The sequence below is a fragment of the Typopeltis vanoorti genome, chromosome 7 (genome assembly GCF_054136105.1).
Source record: "Typopeltis vanoorti isolate ZY-2024b chromosome 7, IOZ_Tvanoo_1.0, whole genome shotgun sequence".
In the NCBI taxonomy this organism is placed as follows: Eukaryota; Metazoa; Arthropoda; class Arachnida; order Uropygi; family Thelyphonidae; genus Typopeltis; species Typopeltis vanoorti.
The window spans coordinates 79,493,270-79,516,777 of record NC_143555.1 but is presented as its reverse complement, the minus strand read 5'-3'; the positions used below and the strand labels follow the sequence as shown (position 1 = coordinate 79,516,777).

Below are 23,508 nucleotides of genomic sequence, written 5' to 3'. Positions count from 1 at the left end.
TTAGTCCAAAAGACTAAATTCAAACACATGAAGCTGTTCTAGGAGAAACTATTATGGAGTTAATTAGCTTTAAGTTAAAAGTTTTGTTTTAAATTGTTAATTTAGTCTTTTGCATGGTAAGTTGCCTAACATAGTACATGGCACCAATGTGAAGCAGATCAATGGCATCATTGTTTAAAGAATTTAACCAAAAGGGATTTCATGCAGTTCAATGTTTGTGAAATGTATGCATTACCGAAGGCAAATGGAATTTGGTTTGAAAGCAATAGTGATGGGAAAGTGTACCAAAAATGTGTCTCAGATCACAAGATTGAAGTAGTGGATGGAACTCAGAATTATGCTTGAAAATGTGTGTGATGTAATAGCAAGTTGGATTGAAAGAGATTAAATGTAACATGATTGAGAGAGTAAAGGTGTTGATTGAAAGAATAGTATGACTGATGTAAAGAATGAAGAGATGGCTCTAATGGGGAAGATAGCTCGGTTACACGGAGTGATACACAGGCTGAAGCAGAAGCTGGAATGAATGCAGAAACGTCTGGTGAGTATGTCAGCTGATAATAGAAAGAAGTGCGAGATAAGAGAAATGAGGGCTTGAACAAGAGAGAAGGAAAAATCAGGGAGTGAGTCTTCTATGGCGATCAATCAGAAGAAGTGTGATCAGCAAGAGACTGACAAAATCGTGCTTTCCAGGGTGCAAAAATTAATGATGTTAGTGAGACTATCAGAGTATAAAAGGGTAAGGTGAAAGAGATGACTGTATTGGAAGGAACGAATGATTTCAAAGGAGAAAACTATAGCATGAGAGAGGAGATGAAAGAATTACTGGAAGTAGCAAAAGAAAAGAGTAAGAGAGTTAAGAGTCTGTTGCCACAGTATGACAGAGTAGAGCTGAAAGGCCATAATAGCAAATGACTCAATGAGTAGGTTATGCAGGAAGAGTGGTGTGAAGTTTGTGGATATGTGGTGAGAGTTTGGCTGGTGAAAGGACTTATACAAGAAGGATGGTTTGCATCTGAATGGATTTGGTGTTCAGAGACTGGAAAAATTGCTGAATGAAGTGAAAGTGGATGTGCAGAATTAAGAAACTAGGGCTTTTGGGGGGGGGGGGCTATTGAGTGGATATGCAGACATCAGTGAGGCAGTTGAATGTAAGAATGTGTATAATATGCCTAAGATAGTACCACTGGTAACACACCAGAATGGAATAGTTGGTATAGTGTCAGGATAGATGTGCCTAAGGGGCTTTTGTATTTTAAGTACACTAATGGCAGGAGCATTCGGAACAAAGAGGAGGAGGAATTTTTGGCATAGGGTAGTTCATCCTGGGCAAAGGTAATTGCCATTAGTAAGACATGACTAACAGAAGATAATATAGTTAGTGGAATAGAATGTGAAGGATATAGTATATTCAGGGAGGATAGAGAGAAAAGAATGGGGGGGGGGAACAGTGTTATTCATGATAGCCTCATTGCAACCAGAGAGTAGAAATTCAACTGTGAAAATAGCACATTTGAGGCTATCTATTGTGAGATAGAGGCCAGCAGAACAAAATATACAGTTGGATGCTGTTATAGACCAGGGGACAGAAAGATGATGGAGATAGTATGCACTGGCAAATAGACTCAATGAGTGGAGGGCATAGTAATTATTATGGGGGATTTCAACTATGGGAACATAGACTGGAAGGAGGAGAGGACCACATGGGAGGAAGGGAATGGAATTTATGCAGTTACTAAGGAATAATTACTTGAGAAGCATGTGATGGAATATACTAGGGATTTGAGAGTGCTCAATCTAGTAATTACATCTGAGAATTTGTCTATAACAAATATGACCACATTGCCACCAGTTGGTGAGAGTGATCATATGGTCTTGACCTGGGAGGTGGCTAAATGTGTGGAATTTTCAGTTAAGATGGGATATATATGTCTGGAATTACAGGGCTGGTAAGTATGATAAGCTTAGGAGATTTCTTGGATCGATGCCATAGCATGTAAAACTGCAAGGGCTGGATGTGGTAAAGTAGAGTAAATCAAATGGGAGTTAAATAGATGAATATCATTATTAAGCTGGAGTTGCAATAAATAAATAAATAAAAAATAAAACAATTGTGGAGGGAATTTAAGGAGAAAGGTGACCAGCAGGCACATGAATAGTACAAGGCACAGGCCAGATGGTTAACTAGTGTGGTAAGAAAGGCAAAAGCAGATTATAAAAGGAAATTAGCAATGCAGGCTAAAGATAATCCAAAAACAGTTCTTTCAATATGCTGCAAGTAAAAGAAAGAATGTTTATGGCAGAATGATTTTAACGAACGATGAAGGTAGGGGGATAACTAAATCAGTCGAAATAGTAGAATTACTAAGTGAACAAACACTTTCCAAGAATATATCATCCAGGTGGTGATATTGCAGAAATGAGGGAACCAATGGCTTATATGAGAACTGAGGTAAATGAAATGAAGGTGTATAGCGTATTACAGAACCTTAATGTAAATACAGCTGTGGGATTGGATGGTATACCAGCTCGAGTTTTACATGAAGCTGCGAGGGAATTGTTACTGCTCTTGGCCATATTGTTTAATGTAAGTCTTAGCTCTGTGTTAATCTTGAGGGGTGAAAAGAGGGGAAAATAGTTCCATTGCATAAAGGAGGCTCCAAGACTGATGTAGCAAATTACCGACTGATCAGCATATCAGGAGTCGTTGTCAAAGTATTGGAGAATTTAGTCGAGAGCAAAACACAGGAATGTGAATGGAAATGGGATACTATATAGAAGGTAACATGGTTGTGTGAAGGGTAGGTCATACTTCAGTAACTTGCTCATGTTTTATAATACAGTGACAACTAAGTTGGATAAATGTAATGGATTTACAGGAGGGTGGTTGATGGAGAGATATCAGAGAATAGTTTATTCAGGACTAGAGTCCAAAAGAAGACTATTAACTAGTGGCATGCCGCACAGTTCTGTTCTTGGACCGCTACTGTTTAATTTGTACATTAATGATATAGGAAATGAACAAATGCAAAGTTGGATAGAGCAATAGTTAAAACAGATGATGTCAAAATTTTGCAGTATGATTTGGATAGATTGTCACACTGGGAAAAGGAGAATGGATGTCAGTTTAATGTGGCAAAGTGTAAAGTTATGCATTTTGGGATGAAAAGATAACTAGCTGTATACCACATTGGTGCAACTGTACTCTAGGAAATTGATGAAGCTAGAGACTTGGGAGTGTTAGTGAATAGGGAATTAAAGTTTAGGGGACACATAGCAAAAGTGCTAAAGCAGATCATTAGATTACTTGATTATGGAAGAAGAATACTTTGGCAAGCAGAGATAAGCAGGCTATTGTTCCTCTTTATTGAGCCTTGATAAGACCCCCCCCCCCCATCCTGACTGTCATGTGCAGATCTGAGTGCCAGGGTTTCTTGTTCTTGGTGATGAGAATAATGCATTCTCGTGGAAAGGCTTAGACGTTGGTTATGCATTTTTACTAAATAATTTAAGGAAATTACAATGTCAACTGATATATACATTAAAATAAATTTTAATATATTTCAATATTTCGGCAACGTCACGTTGCCATTTTCAAGAAATTTAAGAACAAGACACGTGCACGTAGGCACAACAAACAGTAAGTGAGGAAGAAGCAGGAAGCTATTATTTCTCCTCAAGACCTGATGGTGCCCCCTAGCGGGCAATGTTGGGCTGAAGGTCTTCTGATGTAGGTTTCCCAAATTTGAAGCAGCCTCATGCAGCCAAATTTGTTGAGGTTTGGAATGTTTCTTAGGGCTGAAGCTGATTCCATGAAAAGCCTTTCATATTTATATTTACTACGGTGTATTATCTTGGCTTTCTTCCACCGTATTCTATGGCAGGTATCCAGCACATGGTCAGCAAGACCAGAGTGGCTGTATTGGTGAAACCGGATGTAGTCCTTGTGTTCTGAAATTCTGATATTTGCTGTCCTGCCTGTTTGGCCAAAGTAGGACAGCTTGCAGCTGCAAGGGACCTGGTATACACCAGGTAGGTCTAGGGGAGGAGGAGGTTGGTCTTTGGTAGAGCAGATAAGGGATGGCAATTTTTTTATATGGTCTGTAACAAGAGAATAATGCACAAATGTTGGGCAGTTCTGGACATGATGTTTAAGGTCCTCTCTCTCTCGATGAGTCCAAGGATTCCTTGGAGTAGCTCATAATAATAATAATGCATGTCTGTAAGGAAATGCTTTGCATTATGGGATACTAAAGCAATTAATGTGAAGTCATTAGCCTCTATATATACCAGTTACCCAGTTGTGATGTTATTTCATATACAATTTTTTTTGCTTACTCTTGGATAAAGACACAGGAGACAGATGCTTGTTTGACAAGTTTCAAGCTGGATTGTAAAAGGGAGTTAGTTAGCAGTAGCTCTTGGTTTTATGAAAATGGAGGAATGATAATGGCTAATTCAGTGGAACATTGTCCATGGAAATATCTGTAGAACAGGCATAAGCAGAAACTGAACATCCATGGGTAAAGGTAGTGGATCTGTTAGAGAAAGATATTTAACTGAATTGCTCTCCTTTGGATAGCATTGTGCAATCTCAGAGAGAATTTTGCTTTATCCCATATATGTGATCATATTCCATTGTTTGGGCAGATTTGGGATTTGTATAGAGTTAGTACCTGTAAAGGTGAAGTAGTGTCTTGAGTGGAAAGGTATGCCAAACTATTTGTTGAGATATGTTTGTGCCAGGAAAGGTTGGAGGTGTAGATCAGTCCAATTGTATTTGTCTATCAGGTTATTACTGAAGGTTAGGGGAAAGGATGTGAGATCTTCCTTATGAGAGATCAGATAGGACTGAGTTGTGGTGGCACTAAAGTCTACAAGATTGTCCATACCTCATTGAGATATAGATATAGCTAAGAGATTAGAGTTCAGGGCTTTGGTCATAGTGGATCTTGAGAGTTCTAGCAACTGAGCACTACAAGGTTTGTCTAATGAAAAGGAGAAATCATTGTACTGTCATCTGTGAAGCTATGAATAGGATTTGAAGTCTGTGAGAGCAGGTCATCTATATGCAGGAGGAAAAGAGTGGATGAGAGTACAGAACCCTGAGGAACTCCAGCATTGGTGAGGAAATCTGAGAGGAAACCATCTGTCATGACTCCTAGTGAGTGACCAGTGAGAAAGTTGGCACCAAGTTGCAGAGAGTGGAAGGCAGACCATAGAATGGCAGTTTGCTAGGTAGGCAAACCTGATCAAATGCTTTTGAGATGTCAAGAGATTGGTGAATATAATGAATGAGATTTAGTTAAGACTAACAAGGAAACTAATATTTAAGATCAATAATCATGAGTAATGGAAAGAAAAATAAAATACTCCTGGAATGTACACTAGTTACATTATAGAATGTTTATATTATTATTCATTAATTATAATTAATTTGCTTTAATGGCAAGGCTTAGACTTAATTTTGGAGGACTCCTAATAGAGAAGTTTACTTTTCCTTTTGTATCAGCCACAGATTTTAATGCTAAATAATAGTAATTGTCAATTTTTTTTTAACAAAATGGCATGGCCTAAGGATGCTATGAGTACCATAATCAGTTAACCAGTAATTAACTTTCTAATATCTTTGGTGTTTTTGCATATATTAGCCTCACATAACAAAATGAAAAACCTACAGCACGTATCAGTGCTATGTATGAGCAGTCTGACTAAGCATGTTATTATTGTTAGTCATTGATTAGTTTTAAGTCAGTATTTTAAGTAATCTGCATGCATATTACTGTTACTTATGCCTAATGAATTGAATTGACAAATTGAAATGTAGAGAAAGGAGTGCAGAGAATGAATCTGAGCAAGTAAGAAGCGATGTGAAACACTGGGAGAGTAAGGAAGGAGAGATTGACGTGGGGGTTATGAATGAAGTGATAGCATGAGTATAGATAATCAGAGAACAAGTGTGCAAGACAAATCAGGGAGGCTAAGGGTGGAGGGGGGAGGGGAACAGTGCGAGAAAGGTGATGCTCCAAGAGGATGTGAATGCATCTATAGAGAAAAAGGAGGGGGGGGAGATACCTGAGATCACGAGAAGAAAGTTCTAAGATGAATACGATGAAAAAGAAATGGCTCATGTTAAGTATGGAGAGTCACATCTAATAAGTGATATCAGTGAAACTTGTTATAGATCCAGGAACAAGCTGTTATGTTTGTATAAAAGTGCTGGAAGTGTAAGAAACAAGACAAATGAAATGGTTGCAATGATTGAATATGTTCATCCAAAAATTGTTGGAATAAGTGAGCCATGGTTGGATGAGGATGACATCCTCACAGGAATAGAGATGGAAGGATATGATGTGTTTTGTGAAGATAGAACAGGTAAAAATGGAGAGGGAGTATTGTTGATGATAGAAAAAGAGTTATGCCCATACAAGGGTAGATAGAGATGCAAGAGGGAAATAGTGGCAGTGGATTTGAGGCAGTAGGATGTGAGACAGAGGTGAATAGAATGAAATACTTAGATGTTGTTATAGACCTGGTAATGAGGATGGTAGTGACCATGAAATGTATTATCAAATTAGCCAAGCAAATAAATACAACGGTGATCATTATGGGTAATTTTAATTATGGCAATATAGACTGGGATGATTAGATAACAACTAGAAGTAAAGAAAACAAATTTGAGTTTTTGAGGGACAACTACCTCAGGCAGTATGTAACGAGGATTGAGGGTCTTGGATTTGATCATCCCATCAGAGGATGTTATTATAAATGTGGTGTCAAATCACCCTCCAGTTGGTGAAAGTGATCATGAAGTGATTGCCTAGGAGGTTGCCAGCATTGTGAGAGCCTCTGTGAGGAAAGGGTATGTAGAACTACAAGGCTGGTGAGATTATGAGAAGTTCAGGAGACAGCTTGCAGGTGTAGCATGGAATGAGGAGTTTGCTGGAAAAGAGATCCATTCTGCTTGGGTGATATTCAAGAACTATCTAGTAGAAGCAATGTCTAAATATATTCCAAGGTTCAGAAGGTTAAATAAATTAGGTGTGAAATGGATGAATGAATAGATTAAGCATGCAATACAGAGGAAAAAGGCATTATACAAAGAACAGGCAAAGAGGGTGACTTTGTTTTCAAGGGTAGCAAAAGTGAAGTATGAGCAGCAGTTTGCCAAAAGCCAAAAACTAAGCTAGGAAATTTGTTTCAATGTGAAAGCCAACAAAAAGCATGGTTATGGAAAGATGACATTGATTGGAGAAAAATGGTATAAGAACAACTGCCGCAAAGGATATAGTTGAGATATTTAATGAGCAATTCATAAGGGTCTTTCATTCTTGTGAATGTGACATCACGGAGAGTTTGAGAGCAGTTGATGAGAAGGAAGAGAGACTGACTGACTGCAAAGTAAGCAAGAGTTATATGGGGAATTAAGCAAAATTGATGTTAATAAAGCTGTAGAACTTGATAATATTTTGAAGGAATGTGCCAGGGAGTTGGCATCTGCCGTGACATATTTGTTTAATGAATCTTGCACTGGGTCAAGTTTCAAAGGAGTAGAAGGAAGGCAAGATTGTACTGTTTCATAAAGGAGGTATCTGAAGTCAAGCATCAAATTATAGGCCAATTAGTATGCTAGTTTTGTGGTTCAAGTGTTGGAAAAATGGGTGAGAATCAGGATCCAGAATTGGGTTGACAACAATGATATGCTAAAGAGAATCATGTTTAGTAATCCATTGATTATAATAAGTTGACAGCAATATTGGACGCGGGAGATGGATACACAGTAGTACAGGGTGTTCGGGATAAATTTGACAGTTTCGTAAGGAAAAAGAAAATCTTCTTTGTATCTATTAAATTTAATGAATTGACAAAAAAACATTACAGGCAGAGTTAATTACAATACTATCAACAAGATTTACTCAAAATAACCACCATTAGCATCGATCACAGCTTCAATTCTGCTTCGGAACCTCGAACAAGCTGATGCTACAGTCTCCCTGGGAAGGGCCGCAAAAACTGTTTTAATTTTATCCATTAACTGGGCTTTTGTATTACTGGAAGTGCGATTGGTGTCTTTTTCAACTGCGCCCCATACAAAATAATCCATGGGGTTAAGGTCTGGGGAGTTTGGAGGCCAAACATTTGGACTGGTGAAGTCGTAGAAATTTTCAGACAACCATTTTTGACTTTTCCCAGAGGTGTGGCAAGGGGCCGAATCCTGCTGCCATACATACGGCCTACCATTGGCTACCCTTGTTATCCAGGGCTTGACTACAGTTAGCAACTCCACGAACAAAGTCCGAATTCCAATGCCAGGGTTCTTCAACACCTGTTCCTGCAGATTTGCGAGGAATTCTGCTGTACGAACGCAATCAGATCGTCTGCTAGGGATCTTTCTTCTTGCTACATCCTCGTAGTCACCATTGCAAGTCTCTAGTTCATGCCTGATTGTTTTTACTGTATTCAGGGAGCATTGGGCAGCAGTCGTAATATCCTTATTTTGATGGCGGGCACGAATCATCATGATACAAGTTATTCTCTTCCATGATTCAGGTGGGTTCCAGCTATCCATCCTTTCTGACATCTTGTATATGAATGAAGAAGGGTCCAAACTTTTAAATGAAGAGAAGTGTGTGTTAATACATGTAACTTACGGAAAAATATAATTCATTATAAATATGTCAAATTTATCCCGAACACCCTGTATACTTAGATTTTGCAAAGGCTTTTGATAGATTACCATGACAAGTTGATAATTAAACTAGAGCAAATGGGATTGGATATTTGACTAGTGTATTGGATTGGAAACTGGCTGTCTGATAGGTATCAGCAAGCTATATATTGGGGAACAATATCCCAGAAGAAGAAAGTCACTAGTGTGCGCCTCAGGAGTCTTTAGTGCCATTTCTGTTTACCCTATACGTTAATAATATTGGGGAAGGTTTGAATGGTGATATTCTGTTGTTTGCAAATGATGCACAGTTGGGACAAACTATGAGTTGTAGAAAAGATGTTGTGGACTTATAAGAAGACTTGAATGGACTGAGAGAATGGAAGTGGGGAGGCCAGTTCAATGTTGCAAAACTTAAGGTTTTAAAATTTAGAACCAAAGATGGGATGTATTTTCTCTTGGTAAGGATATATTGTTGGAGGTGGAGGAAATAAGAGATCTTGGGGTGATGTTGGATAAGGATCTGAAATTTAGAGGATGTGAGGACAGAATTCTGGGAATGATGCGGAGAACACTGACTTTTAGAAGTAAGGAGATTCTTGTTTCATTATATAAGACTTTGATTAGGCCACACGTGGACTACTGTGCACAGATATGGTCACCTGGCTTTCAAAAGGACAAAGAGATGTTGGAAAGGGTCCAGAGGCAACTGACTAAGGTAGTTTCTGATTTCTGGAATGTCAAATATGAGGAAAGGTTGAAAAGATGCAATTTGCAGAGTCTAGTGGATAGGAGGAGGAGTGGTAATATGATAGAGACCTACAAGTTGGTAAGGGGTTGTTATAGGATCAATGTTGAAGAGGTTTTTGCAAAATGGTGGGAATCAGGGAAGAACAAGAGGTCATCCCTGTAGGCTGTATAAGGAGGTGTGAACAAGGGAGTGAGAAGCATGTTTTTGCATGCAGAGTTGTGAGTGATTGAAATGCTTTGTCTGAGAGTGTGATGTCTGCAGAGAATTTGAATGTGTTTTAGGCAAGGCATGATGAGCTGTGTGCATGATAAAAGGAACTCTAGATCAGTCTTTGACTCCATAGGGATCTTAGGATAATAACAATAATGCTAAAGAAAACATCAAAAAGTATACACATTTCCAAGTAAATTAAACATGCCAAGAAATTATATTCTTCTTTCTTTTAAAACTTCACAATGAATGCAGATCACTGTGTAAAATAGACCAAAATACATGTTGGAGTAATCACTTTAATTATGAAATTATAAATTCATAATTTTAATTTAGTGAAGTAATGAATTAAAATAAAATTATATTTTTGTTTAATCCTTTATGCAAGTGTAAGCAAACGAAGCTTGCAATTGAAGTATCTAGCAGAACAAAATATACAGTTGGGTGCTGCTATAGACCAGGTGATGGAATAGATGGTGGAGATAGTATGCATAGCCAAATAGATGCAATGAGTGGGAGGAGGGTAATTATTATGGGGGATTTCAACTATGGTAACATTGATTGGAAGGAGGAGAGGACACATGGGAGGCAGGAATTGGATTTTATGCAGTTATTAAGGGATAACTACCTGAGAGAGAATGTAACGGAATATACTAGAGGTTTGAGAATGCTTGACCTAGTAACTGCATCTGAGAATTTGACTGTATTGAATATGACCACGTTGCCACCAATTGGTGAGAGTGATCATAAGGTCTTGACCTGGGAGGTGGCTAAATGATTGGAATTTTCAATTAAGACAGAGTACATGTGGAATTACCAGGCTGGTAAGTATGACAAGCTTAGGAGATTGCTTAGTTCTAGGCCATGGCATGTAAAACTGCAAGGGCTGAAAGTTGATAGTGCATGGGAAGCAGTAAAGGAGTGTTTGAAGGAGGTAATGGCTGACTGTATACCTAGAGTCCGGACAGTAAATCAAGTAGGGGTTAAATGGATAAATAACACCATTAAGCTTGAGCTGCAAAAAAAGAAACAACTGTGGAGGGAATTTAAGGAGAAAGGTGACCTGCAGGCCCATGAACAGTATAAAGCACAGGCCAGAAGAGTAAAGAGTGTGTAGTAAGAAAAGCAAAAGCAGATTATGAAAGGAAATTAGCCACACAAGCTAAAGAGAATCCTAAGCAGTTTTTTCGATATGCTGCAAGTAAAAGAAAAAATGTATATGGCAGAATGATTTTAAGGAATGCCGATGGTGGGGAGGTAACTGAATCAGTTGATATAGTGGAATTACTGAGCGAGCACTTTGCAAGAGTGTATCATCCAGGTGGTGGAATATTGCAGGAATGAAGGAATCAATAGCTTATACGGGAATTGAGGTGAATGAAATGGAGGTGAACAGTATATTACAAAACCTTAATGTGAATACATCTGTGGGATTGGATGGTATACCAGCTCGGGTCTTACGTGATGCAGCTAAAGAACTGTCAGTGCCCTTGACCATTTTGTTTAATTTGAGTCCCGAGGGGGTGGAAAGAGGGGAAAATAGTTCCACTGCATAAAGGAGGTTCCAAGACTGCTGTTGCAAATTACTGACCGATCAGCATATTGACTAATCATTGTCAAGGTTTTGGAGAAAGTAGTCAAGAGAAAAATACAGGAATGGATAGATGAAAATGGGATACTGTATAGGGGGACAGCATGGTTTTGTGAAGGATAGATCATGCCTCAGTAACTTGCTCATGTTTTATAACACAGTGACAGCTGAACTGGATAAGGGTAATGGGTATACAGTGATACTGCTGGAACTTGCTAAGGCCTTTGACAAGATACCGCATGGAATTCTAATCAGTAAACTGCAGCATATGGGAATGAATATAGGGTTGGTGAGATGGAGAGATATCAGAGAGTAGTTTATTCAGGAGTAGAGTCCAAAAGATAGCCTGTGACTAGTGGTGGTGTGCTGCAGGGTTCTGTTCTTGGACCACTACTATTATAATTTGTTCATTGACAATATAGGAAAGGATCTGAGAGGAACTGTTCATTTGTTTGCTGATGATAGTTGGGTAGAGCAATAGTGAATGCACATGATGTCAAAATTTTGCAGGATGATTTGTATAGATTGGAGGACTGGGCTAAGGAGAATGGATGTCAATTTAATGTGACAAAATGTAAGGTTATGCATTTTGGGGTGAAAAGATTAGCAGCAGTATACCACATTGGTGGAACTGTACTCCAGGAGATTGACAAGGCCAGGGATTTGGGAGTGTTGGTGGATAGGGAGTTGAAGTTTAGGAGGCACATTGCAAAAGTGGCTAAATCAGCTCATCAAATCACTTGGTTACTGAAGAATACTTTGACAAGTAGAGACAAGAAAGTTATTGTTCCTCTGTATCGAGCCTTGATAAGACCCCATCTTGACTACTGTGCCCAGATCTGAGTGTTGCCCAGGGTTTCTTCTTGATGGGGAGGAGGTGAAGAGGATCCAGAGGCGAGTGATCAAGATGTAGTAGGTCTATGGAATGAACCTTATGAGAACAGGTTGAAGATTTGTGGGTTGCAGAAATTGGTTTAAAAGGTGAAAAGGGGTGATATGATTGAGACAGACATTCAAATTACTGAAGGATTTTTATAAGATTAATTCAGAGGATGTTTTTCAGAACAGGACTGATGGTGGGAGGACTACGGACCATCCATGGAAACTGGGCAAGAGTGTGGTTAGCAAGGGTGTTAGAACTAGGTTTTTTTTTACTTGGAGAGTGGAATAAGCTGCCAGAGTCTGTTGTGGGTGCCATGACTGTAAACGAGTTCAAGGCAAAGTATGATAGATACTGTGTGGATGTTGAATAGTTGTTCTTGACATGATGTTTAGCGCCTCCCTCGATGAGTCTAAGGACTTCTTGGAGTTGCCCATAATAATAATAATAATATCTTCACGACTAGGCTACTTGTAGCCGTAGAGGATATGGACCTTACATCAATTGCCTCAGTATCCCATAATACAAAGGACATGTATATTACTATGCATTATGAGAAAGATAAAAAAAAAAGACCAGTTTCAATCTTTACTGGGTCTCATCAGTGGGAACCAGACCCAGAAAAATACTTTCCATATATGGGTGGATCAGGATATGATACTCTATAGAGGCCAACATGGTTTTGTTAAAGGTAGATCCTGCCTTAGCAATCTATTAACTTTTTATAATAGAATGATATCTGAGTTGGACAAAGGAACTGGCTACACAGTTGTACTTCTGGATTTTGCTAAGGCCTTTGACAGAATACCCCATGGAACACTGTTACGCAAATTGGAGCAGATGGGAATGGATACTAAATTGGTGATATGGATAGGAGAATGGCTCAAGGAAAGATACCAGAAGGTGGTATATGGAGGAGCTGAGTCCAGGATGAGGCAGGTGACCAGTGGTGTGCCTCAGGGCTCTGTGCTTGGGCCATTGTTGTTTAATTTGTATATAAATGATATAGGAAATGGCTTAAAGGGAGATATTCAGTTGTTTGCTGATGATGCAAAGTTGGGTAGCGCAATAAAAAATGAAGCTGATGTTGAAAGTTTGCAGGATGATTTAAATAAGCTGGTAGAATGGGCAAAAGGTAATGGATGTCAGTTTAATGTGGAAAAGTGTCAAGTTATGCATTTTGGGATTAAAAGTTTACCAGCTGTGTACTACATTGATGGAACAGTATTCCAAGCGATTGATGAGGCAAGGGACTTAGGGGTGTTGGTAGATAGGGAGATGAAGTTCAGGGGACACATTGCTAAGGTGTCCAAGATTGCACATAGGATTACTTGGTTGTTGAGGAACACAGTGACATTCAGAGCTAAAGAGGTTATTATTCCCTTTTATAAAGCGTTGATACTTCCACATTTGGATTACTGTGTCAGGTCTGGTCACCTGGATTCCTTGGAGATGAGGAGGCTGTGGAGAGAGTTCAGAGAAGAGTGACTAAGTTGGTGAGTGATGTAAAAAATGCTTCCTACATTGATAGATTGAGAGCGTGTGGATTGCAAAGGTTGGTTGATAGGCAGAGAAGAGGGGATATGATAGAAACATTTAAATTACTGAAAGGTTTTTATAGGATTGATGCAGGGGAAATGTTTCAGCTGTGTGATAGTGATAGAAGAACAAGAGGTCATCCCTGGAAATTAAAGAAGAGTGTGGTTAACAAGGGTGTGAGAACAAGGTTTTTTGCCTAGAGGGTGGTGAATGAGTGGAATTCATTGCCTGACTTAGTTGTGAGTTCTTCGTCTGTAAATGAATTCAAGAAGAGATATGACATATTGTTTTGCTAGTTTGGGTCTCCCGCGATGAGTCTACTGACTCCATGGAGATACCCATAATAATAATAATATATTACTTAACATTTTAGAAATGTCTATATTTTAATCACTAAAATATAGAGCCGAAAGGCTTCACTTTGGCATAGGTAAGACATTAAAAAGGAGGATATTATTGATCCACCATATTTTATGAAAATGATTATATTTTATGAAGCCTTTTGTCTCTATAGTTTAGTAATTTGATTATGCACCTACGAAGAGTTCACTTATGGATGAATTTAATGCTCTCAAAACTCTCAGTACCATGGGATTGCCATGGTATTGAGAGTTTTGTTCTCTAGGTTTCTGCCTGTCTCCGATGAGAACCAACAGTTTGAAACAGCTGTTACACCCATGAAATCTAATTTAACCACTGATAAAAGGTGACATAGGGGCTCATGGACAGAGCTTATGTCTTTTAAATAATGCAAACTAAGGCAACTCTGATGCTGAAGATTATATTCTCATAAGCTGTCTGGTAAATTTTTGAAAGTTTCTATATTTGGCTATAAAATATGGCTAGATCCATAATATCCTCAATTTAATGTCTTGTCTATATTCTAATAACAAATAAATTAAAGATTTCTTCTGAATAACTGTCTTCTAAATGTGAAAAACTGATGTAGAAATTCTTCACAAGATTCTTTAAATAATCTCAAATTGAAAGGAACTATGAAGGAAAAAAACGTCATTTCTTGAAATTTAACATGGGGATTAATGATTCAGGTCATGGTCATCCAATCGTGACATTCCATGTTTCTGGAAATGAATGTAATTCACATCCAATATGAATTATATATATATATATTGACATGTTATGTTTTTCATATCTCACCTCACAGACTGACCAGTTTGACCATAGTAATTAAGATCACATGAGCAAAGAGGTCTACATATAGTACAAAGAGATCAGCACTATTAAATTAAAGGGATAAAAATCCCTTATTATTTTACAGCCAGTATGAGAAACTCTGAGACCAAAAACTACAATCTAAGAGTTTCATGCCGAAGAACTATCGGCGAATCCAAGCGTAAGTGAGCACCTGGTAGTATAACACCAAGGCAACTCAAAGCAAAGGTGGAGCAAGCTCCCTCACTATCTTTGATATTTTCTCATAATGTAAAACACAGCTCCTAGGAGATATAATACTGCCTTACATTATGAGGAGAGGTCACTACCCAGACCGGTTTCAACCTTTTTTGAGGTCTCATCAGTGAGTAGGTAGACCTGGATGATATCAAAGTTTAAGTGAAAAGAACTTACATACCTTTACTATACGAATGCCAGAAAGGTGTGCCCATATATTATAACTAAGATAAAAAGCCAAACGGCTATTTTTGTCTGGCGAAGTTAATTAAATTAAGGGGATAAAATCCCTTATTATTTTATAGCCAGTATGCGAAACTCTGAGATCGAAAACTACGATCTAAGAGTTTCATGCCGAAGAACTATCGGCGAATCCAAGCGTAAGTGAAACATCTCCTAGGAGCTGTGCTTTACATTATGAGAAAATATCAAGGATAGTGAGGGAGCTTGCTTCACCTTTGCTTCAAGTTGCCTTGGTGTTGTTCTACCAGGTGCTCACTTACGCTTGGATTCGCTGATAGTTCTTCAGCATGAAACTCTTAGATCGTAGTTTTCGATCTCAGAGTTTCGCATACTGGCTGTAAAATAATAAGGGATTTTTATCCCCTTAATTTAATTAACTTCACCAGAAAAAATAGCCATTTGACTTTTTTAGATCAGCACTATACTTCATCTTTGCTATAAGTAAAGAAGGAGTGAAGCTTCCTTGCTCATATCAAATTTTTTTAGGATGTGAATAATATTTTCAGAAACACAGAAATGACATATGGAATAGTTATGAGATTTTTCTATTCCTGGCAGAAGAGCATAATTCCAAGAGAATTGTCTACTTGACTCGATCCAAATCGCTATTAATAGTTTCTATAGTCACTGTGTTAGCTCTAATGAAGCTACTGTTACACCAGAAAAATATTAGCTGTAATCTCTGGAGCCTCCACAGTCAGTATTGACAATGCTCTCTGATTGAAATAGCTGGAGTTGAATTCTGTCTAGGACACCAAGAACTTTTATAAGCAATTTTCAACTGAAAGCGAGTTAACTGGTGAGTTATCAAGGAAGTAGGTTTCCTTATCTTGAAATCTGGTTTTGCATCCTAAAATGGTAAACCAGCGAGGCCACACAAATTAACAGACAAGATATACTGACTCTCCATAGCCTTAGTTGTTAAAATTCTTTTCAGAAGTCGTTAAACTTCTAAAATAAATTAATAAAGTTTTTAATAACTGTTTCCATCCATTTCACAATTCATTTACATATTTCAAGCACTGCATAAATTCTATTCTCAACACATAAGCTTAAGATATAATAATTTTTTCTTGTTTCCACAAACCCAACAGCGTAGTGCCTGTGTACATGCAGCAATCAATTTGCGCTTCAATTATGCTGTTGTGCAATAACTTAACTATTATACCTACAGTGTTCATTTTTTTATCATTAAGTCAAGATGAACAAAAGCTAACACCTAATCCAAAAGCTTGATCTTTTATCAAAATTCAATTACTGATAGCAATAAAGGTTAGTTTACTATTTTAACAAACATCTGCACAATGCTGATTCATTATAATAACTTAAGCCTCATGAAGTACTTCTTACCTCTTCAAATTGTTGTTTATTTTTTTCTTTTTCTTCATTTAGTTGTTCCCTTAATAATCCAATTTCCTTGTCTTGATGAAGAATTTTACGCATAAGGTTAACACTATTATAGCATTAAATAAGAAATATGAATGATAAGTTATATACAAAGAAAAATTAATACATGGATTTAATCAGAAAGAAGTTTTTAAGCAAGACTTTTTAAAATAGCTATTTCAGAAATGAAAATCCAAAATTACTATTATTATTATTATTAAAAATGGTTATAAAGCCAGCTTAATAGATCTAGTCCAAGAACTCCTCGATAAGCAGAATGAACAAATAACAAAAAAATTAAGGAAGTATGAGGATTTTGTTACATGTAATAATTTAGCAGGTGGTAGAAGTCTCGCAAACTGTAAGATATATCAAAATTAGTGTTAATGTACTGACAAGCAACATAATCTGAGGGTAGAGACATTCGAACTCTGTCACGAACTTAATTCACTAAAACAACAATCTGAACTTTTAAATCAGCAACAATATAAAGAAGAGTCTATCATAAATGGTCTCCCTGGAACTGCATTTACAGAAAATCTCAGATATAGTTTTAAAGTTAGGCCATGCTATTGACATCGCTCCAAAACTTAATGACATTCAGGAAGTAAATTGGATTCCTCAAAAAAAAAAAAAAAAAAAAAAAAAAAAAGCTTGGTTTGTCTTTTGTTTTTTAAGGCTTTTGGATATCTGCATAGTCTAGATCACCCCAAGTTTGATTTATTTTCCATGATATGTTTCATTGCTATCTGTTCTAGAACTTGATCTAGCACCAATATAAATAATAAGGGATATAGCAGACATCCTTGTTGCACTCCAGATACAGTTTGAAAGGGTTGTGACAGATATCCATCATGCAGCACCTGTCATTGGAATTTGTTACATCCTTCCTGTATTAGGTTTATTATCTTCTGTGGCATTCCATTGTTTTGAAGTAAAATCCACACACAAACTCGAGCAATCAAATCGAAGGCTTTTTCATAATCTGCAAACAGCAAATATAAAGGAGAGTTAAATTCACCTGACTGTTCAATTATTATTCTTAAGGTGTTAATGTGGTCTATATATGATCTATTTGGCCAAAAACCATACTGTTCTCTTCTCATGCCCTCATCTAAAATATTAAAGATTCTTGAAAGAATAATTTTGCAGAAAATTTTTCCAATGACACATAGCAGCTTTAATGTCCCTCCAATTAGTACAGTATCCCAAATCTCCTTTCCTTGGTATTTTTACTATTATTCTTGGAATAGTGGGTAGAGCATATCTGTGATTGTTGTCATGTCAGATTTTAGAACCTTTGCTGTGATACCATCATGTCCTGCCACTTTCCCATTTTTCATTTCTTTAAAAGCTCTTTTTTTTTTTTTTAATCTCCAATTTAGATGGTGGGCTGGTATCAATTTTTAATTCATCTACTCCTTTTTTTTTTTTTTTTTTTAAACTTCTGTTTGTATTCTACCACTGCTATTGTGCAAGAGAGTTGAGTAGAGACAGTTGTAGATGTCCTCCCACGATGAGTCTTCGGACTCCTTGGAGGTATCAGGAATAATAATAATAATAATAAAGATTTGACTAAAATGTTGTATCCACCTTTCCAATTGTTCTTCTGTTGACACTAGAATTTTTCCATTGAGATCCTTCACTGGGACATTCTTTTGCATGGCTTCTCCAGAAAGTGTTCTTTATAATACTGTGTAACTCATCATCATCATCATCATCAAATTCCTGCCATGTACCCTCAAGGGGTGTACAGGATATGATAGTACTACATGAAAAAAATTACATCATTAATTTCCTATCTACAATTTTCCTCCAAATCAGTCTGTTACTTGTCAACACTCCAATATTATCAGCTCTTATATTTCTATCGTCTAAAGCACTTTGTACCGTATCAATCCACCTATATCTTGGTCTTCCTCTCGGTCGTTTTCCTGCCAACCTGGCAGAGAACACTTGTTTTGCTAATCTTTCCTCGCCCATTCTGTTTAAACTATTCTGTTTAAAATAACTTTTTAAACAGAATGGGCGAGTTTAAACTATTCTGTTTAAACTCGCCCATTCTGTTTAAAATAGTAGAGTTACTGTGTAACTCTACTATTATATTTGTCTGCAGCTTGTTGTGCCCTCGATCCCATTCTTCAAACCATTGACATTTATTTTTTTCTAGCACTACTCTTAACTTTATTTAAAATCTTATATTATTTGTCTTTAAAAGAAAGTTCATTTTCCTTTTGGGGAATATTTCTTGCACATAAATTTCAGCTTTATTTTTTTTCTCCTTTCATCCACTAGTCTCCAAGTTTCCATTGATAACCATTCTTTCAGCATATACTAAAAGATGTTCTGCTGTATCATTAAGGACTTTTTTTTTACCTTTTATGGAAAAAGTCTCTATATCATAATTCCTTATATCCTCTCCTCCATCAAAATTAATATTTTTCCCTTAACTTTATTTTAAACTTATGGTAGACTTCAGCATTTTGTAACTTAGCAATATCAAATTTCCATCTATTAAATGTTCTCCCCTGATGGTTTTTTTTGGAAAATTTTACGTATAAAGCACATGATTTCATGTGTTGGCGACGAATATATATATCACCTTATTTCTTTCTCCCCTTCAACATGAATTGACTCTTCTTGGCAATCTGCCAACTGAGGTTCTCGTATCTGTGGTAGGACAGTATTTTGTCTTAATGGTGTATCTCAAACAAGACAGCCTCCAATGAACCATCTCACTCAGATCTACATCCATCTTAACATTATTAGCAATCATAGCCCTTCTTCTCAACCTGTCCTATCATACAGAGGCAGCAAATTCAATCTTTACTTTCTGACTTTTCATTTCTTTCAAAATTTTCATATCTTCTCATTGCATATTTATCACCATCATATTTATCACCTTAAAATAATTTATGCCTGCCAAAACATTCAATTCATTCACTTCTCAATTAAACTAACAGCTTCTCTAACATCCTTGATTTTTGTATTTGGGAAACACTTCCATCACCTTCTCATTATGTACACCTCTAATTATCAAACATGAACAAATTATTCAAAAATAAGAATAAAATTATCCATTGTTTATATGTCAAACAAAAATCTATGCTATTGAAACAAAAGTTTTGAGAGTACAAGAATTTATAACTTTTTATAAAGAATGAACACACTTTGAACCTGAGCATCAGTTGTAATTCTCACCCCCATTTTCCGTCCATGGAATGATTTGCACAAATAGATCACACCAATGCCCTCTGAAGACATCATCATCTTTTATTTACCTTAAATTTTACATAAAGCAAACCTCTGAAGACAATGTTGATAGTATTTTTAACTTGGGTATAGTTATGTTAAAAATACCAAGCAATTTTAAACCTGGTTTTACTCCATTTTTTCCAAGTAAGCAAACAGACAAAATGTCAAGTTTGCGCCTGCAATTGATGCAAGACTAGCTGATCCCACAGGTAGTGCAAGACCAAGGCAACTCGTGGTAAAGGTGGAGCAAGAGCTTGCTCCAACCAGGTTTAAAATTGCTTGGTATCTTTAACACTCTGAAGACAATGACGTAAATTAATGATATATTCAACGTATGAGAATAGAGTGAAGGAGAATTACATGACTTCCATTATGTCTGAACAAAGTGGATTCCAACTGTCTGAAGAGATGAATGAAATCTCCAGGAAAATTCAATCTTTGATATAGTGATAATGGGAAACTCTTATCTACAAACAGATAATTATTGAGGTATTAACATACCAGACTAATATGTTAATCTCTTAAGAAGTCCACTTGAGGTCAACCCAGAAAGTTTGATTATCTGCAAAATCCCCTCCAAAACTGTTAAAATTAAATACTGCAGTATGGCTTTTCTAGTCATCTCAAGAAAGCTTCAAAAAATTACGAATCCACATTCCATTCCAAACAACACACAAGTGCATGTTGAACACTGCTGAATTTGAATGTTAACTATTAGTTAGAATAAAACTGTCTATCCTGCTGCTTTATTCATGATGCATTGAAACTTATCTTAGTGTAACTTTGAGAATACATCAACTGCAGAAATATGTTGAACTATAATATCTCATCTCATTTTCTTTTTACCCTCTTTTACCTTGTGGTGTCGAGGAGTTATTAATCATTGGACCTCAAATCGTTCACAGGATAAGGTGGTCAGCCTTACACCCCAGTGTATCCTATGTCCGTAGTGTTGAATTCTCAAGGTCAGTTTGCCTGCTTTGCAGGATAAAAAACCTCAGGATAAACTGGGGGGAAAACCCTACTGTCCACGCCCAAGACCGGCTAACTTGGCTATCGCTGAGATCCTTCAGCTCCTCACGTCACCAACGGGAATCGAACCCAGGACACTCCTTCCCCAAGCATATGGTTGCAAAGCGCACAGCCACTAGGCTAACTGCAGAATACAATTAATGAATACGCATAATATTCAAGAAAAAAAATATTACATCAGAAAATTGGGTTTTTGGAGGAGTTTTTTTCTTTTTTCTCAGCTTTGTTTTTCTTTGCACTTACAATGAATAGATCATCACAATGTAATATTTCTGATTTTTTTTATCCTATCTATTTTTATTCCTATGGATGTTGTTCCTACCGATGCTGCGCCTTTGTAATATTATGATTTTATTTTTGGTTTTACCGGCTGCGGCGTAAATTCAATATACTATATTATTTCGTTACACTTGGCTTCTATATTTTTATTCGTTATTCTTTAACTTTATCTTTTTCCTTTCATGTACTCAGTTAATCCTATTTCCCTTTCTCTACTTTCAGTATTCTTTTCTTATGCTGGAGATTTCTAGAAATTTATTTAATTATTACTAGCTGCGCCACTAAAGTTCTCCAAATGGCATACTTCCAGTAAAGTTCCTCCTCTATAATTATTTACAGTCGTGGATAACTCAACTCAAAATTCGTACCAAATTCCAATCTATCCCCGCTCACAGGATCGATTTTATTTGATAACAGTGCAGTTGCGAAAAAGATCAGACGGCACTCCTTTTAAATATAACAAACATGTTTATTCATACTAAAACAGTAATACAAGGTATGCACTAAAAGGATGCTACTTTCCTTTCCTCTCTAAGCTAAGCACAACAAAAAATTTCATATAGGATAAATTCTTAGGCATGCAACAAATACCAATGACATAAATTATTAAACAATTAAATTGGATAACTATTAACTATCAGCCCATTTACAGTTTAGGAATTTCCATGCATTCATTAATTATAACCTCCAATTACAACCTTCACATAAAATATATCATTCTTCAAGTGAACTACTTCTCATAACATTGTATTTCTTAATTCTATAATCTTGCCAGTTCTTCTGAACCATTTCTTTACAATACAACGTAAGTAAAAATTTTCATTAATGTCTTACAATTACTTTAAAAAAACAGATTCTCTCTATGCGAACAAGTTATCAATCTACTGTATATAATAGTTCTATAAATTCAGTCTTTCTAAACAGTCCTTCACATCATAAATAAAAAAGGGTTTTGCAACAAAAATTCAACTCACATGACTCTTCCATAGGTACAGTGCACTTAGTCACATTTCCTTTACAGACTTATTCTGGATTCCCCTCTATGCTAGGGCTTGATCTATCATTTTAGACGCTTCATGGATACCGTGTTCTCCTCTGGAATTTCTCGTGGGGCTGGAGCACGATCTTCCGGTGTTGTAGGTACTGGGACGTAAGGTCTGACAGTCAAGGCTTTGTCATCCTGGTCCTGGGCCGCTATTCGCTCTGTAAGGTTTCGCCTCTGGTTACCTTCCACGACTTCATCTGGGATCCGACGTAATCCATGGATCGACTCCCTCCTTTTCTCCTGGTGTCAACTCTGCCGAAGCTTGATAGTTGATAACTGATCATCGATTCTATGATCCTTTTATTTGGCTTCTCGCGGGACCCTGCACGAAGGTTTTAGACCCCAGATATTCCTCCACAAACTTTGAATTAAGGTCTGAGACCCCGTACCTTTCACGTGCAAATTCTTATCCTTCTTGAAGGTGCAGACTTCTAGATCTCCCTGAAGTGTACGTTTAATCCCTTTTACAGCATAGCGCATAACAGCTTCTGATGTATACCGCCCTCTTTTGCTATTGACCTTGAAGGCGGTATCGGACTGCTTTGGTTACAATAGGTTTCTTTTTCACCCAATACTAAGTGATAACATCAAATACATTTCCAAATTCTAAAGTATTGTCCCTGAACTTCTATTTTTAGATATCTGTTTACTCTATTCTAGCATGTTTAATTCCTCTGGGTCTCTATAGATGGGCTTTGGTATTTACTTACATAGATAAATTCTAACATACTTCTGATTTCTAGGGCATTTTCCCTTGAACTACATATTCATACATCTTCTATTTACACAGTATCATGCTAATTTTTCTGGGCTAATTTATATGGGGTGTTAGTATTATTTACATATAACATTTACAAGTTTACTTTTTGTGAATTTTGGATGTGACTTCTGTAAAAGTCGATGCAATAGAATTTTGGAAAAATTATGACCTTACCATTTTAGTATACATAATTTGTTGTAAATTAAAATTTACAACAAATTATGTATACTAAAATGGTAAGGTATTACAAGTGATGAGTTGTGTCTTCTCAGGGTGGAGAATTAATGGTATTAATGGTTTTGAGAGCATATGACATGAGGTAGAGATGGGTAGGACCGGATATTTAGTGGAATGTTGCTATAAGCAAGGGAACACAAAGGGTGAAAAGAAGATGTTTTGGCAGTTAAGTTTGACAAGTGCAGACTGAGTGATCAGTATCAATTGGGAAGAGGAAATTGC

The 23,508-nt window shown here is 36.9% G+C and overlaps 1 protein-coding gene across 1 annotated transcript in view; it reads right to left on the bottom strand.

Moving 5' to 3' along the window:
- LOC150104804 (progesterone-induced-blocking factor 1-like) overlaps positions 1-23,508 on the bottom strand; it is a 363,656-nt gene that overhangs the window by 47,014 nt on the left and 293,134 nt on the right. The window contains exon 10 of the mRNA XM_090395645.1: positions 16,643-16,745. Within this exon, the coding sequence (XP_090251771.1) occupies positions 16,643-16,745 (103 nt within the window). The remainder of the gene's footprint in view (positions 1-16,642; positions 16,746-23,508) is intronic.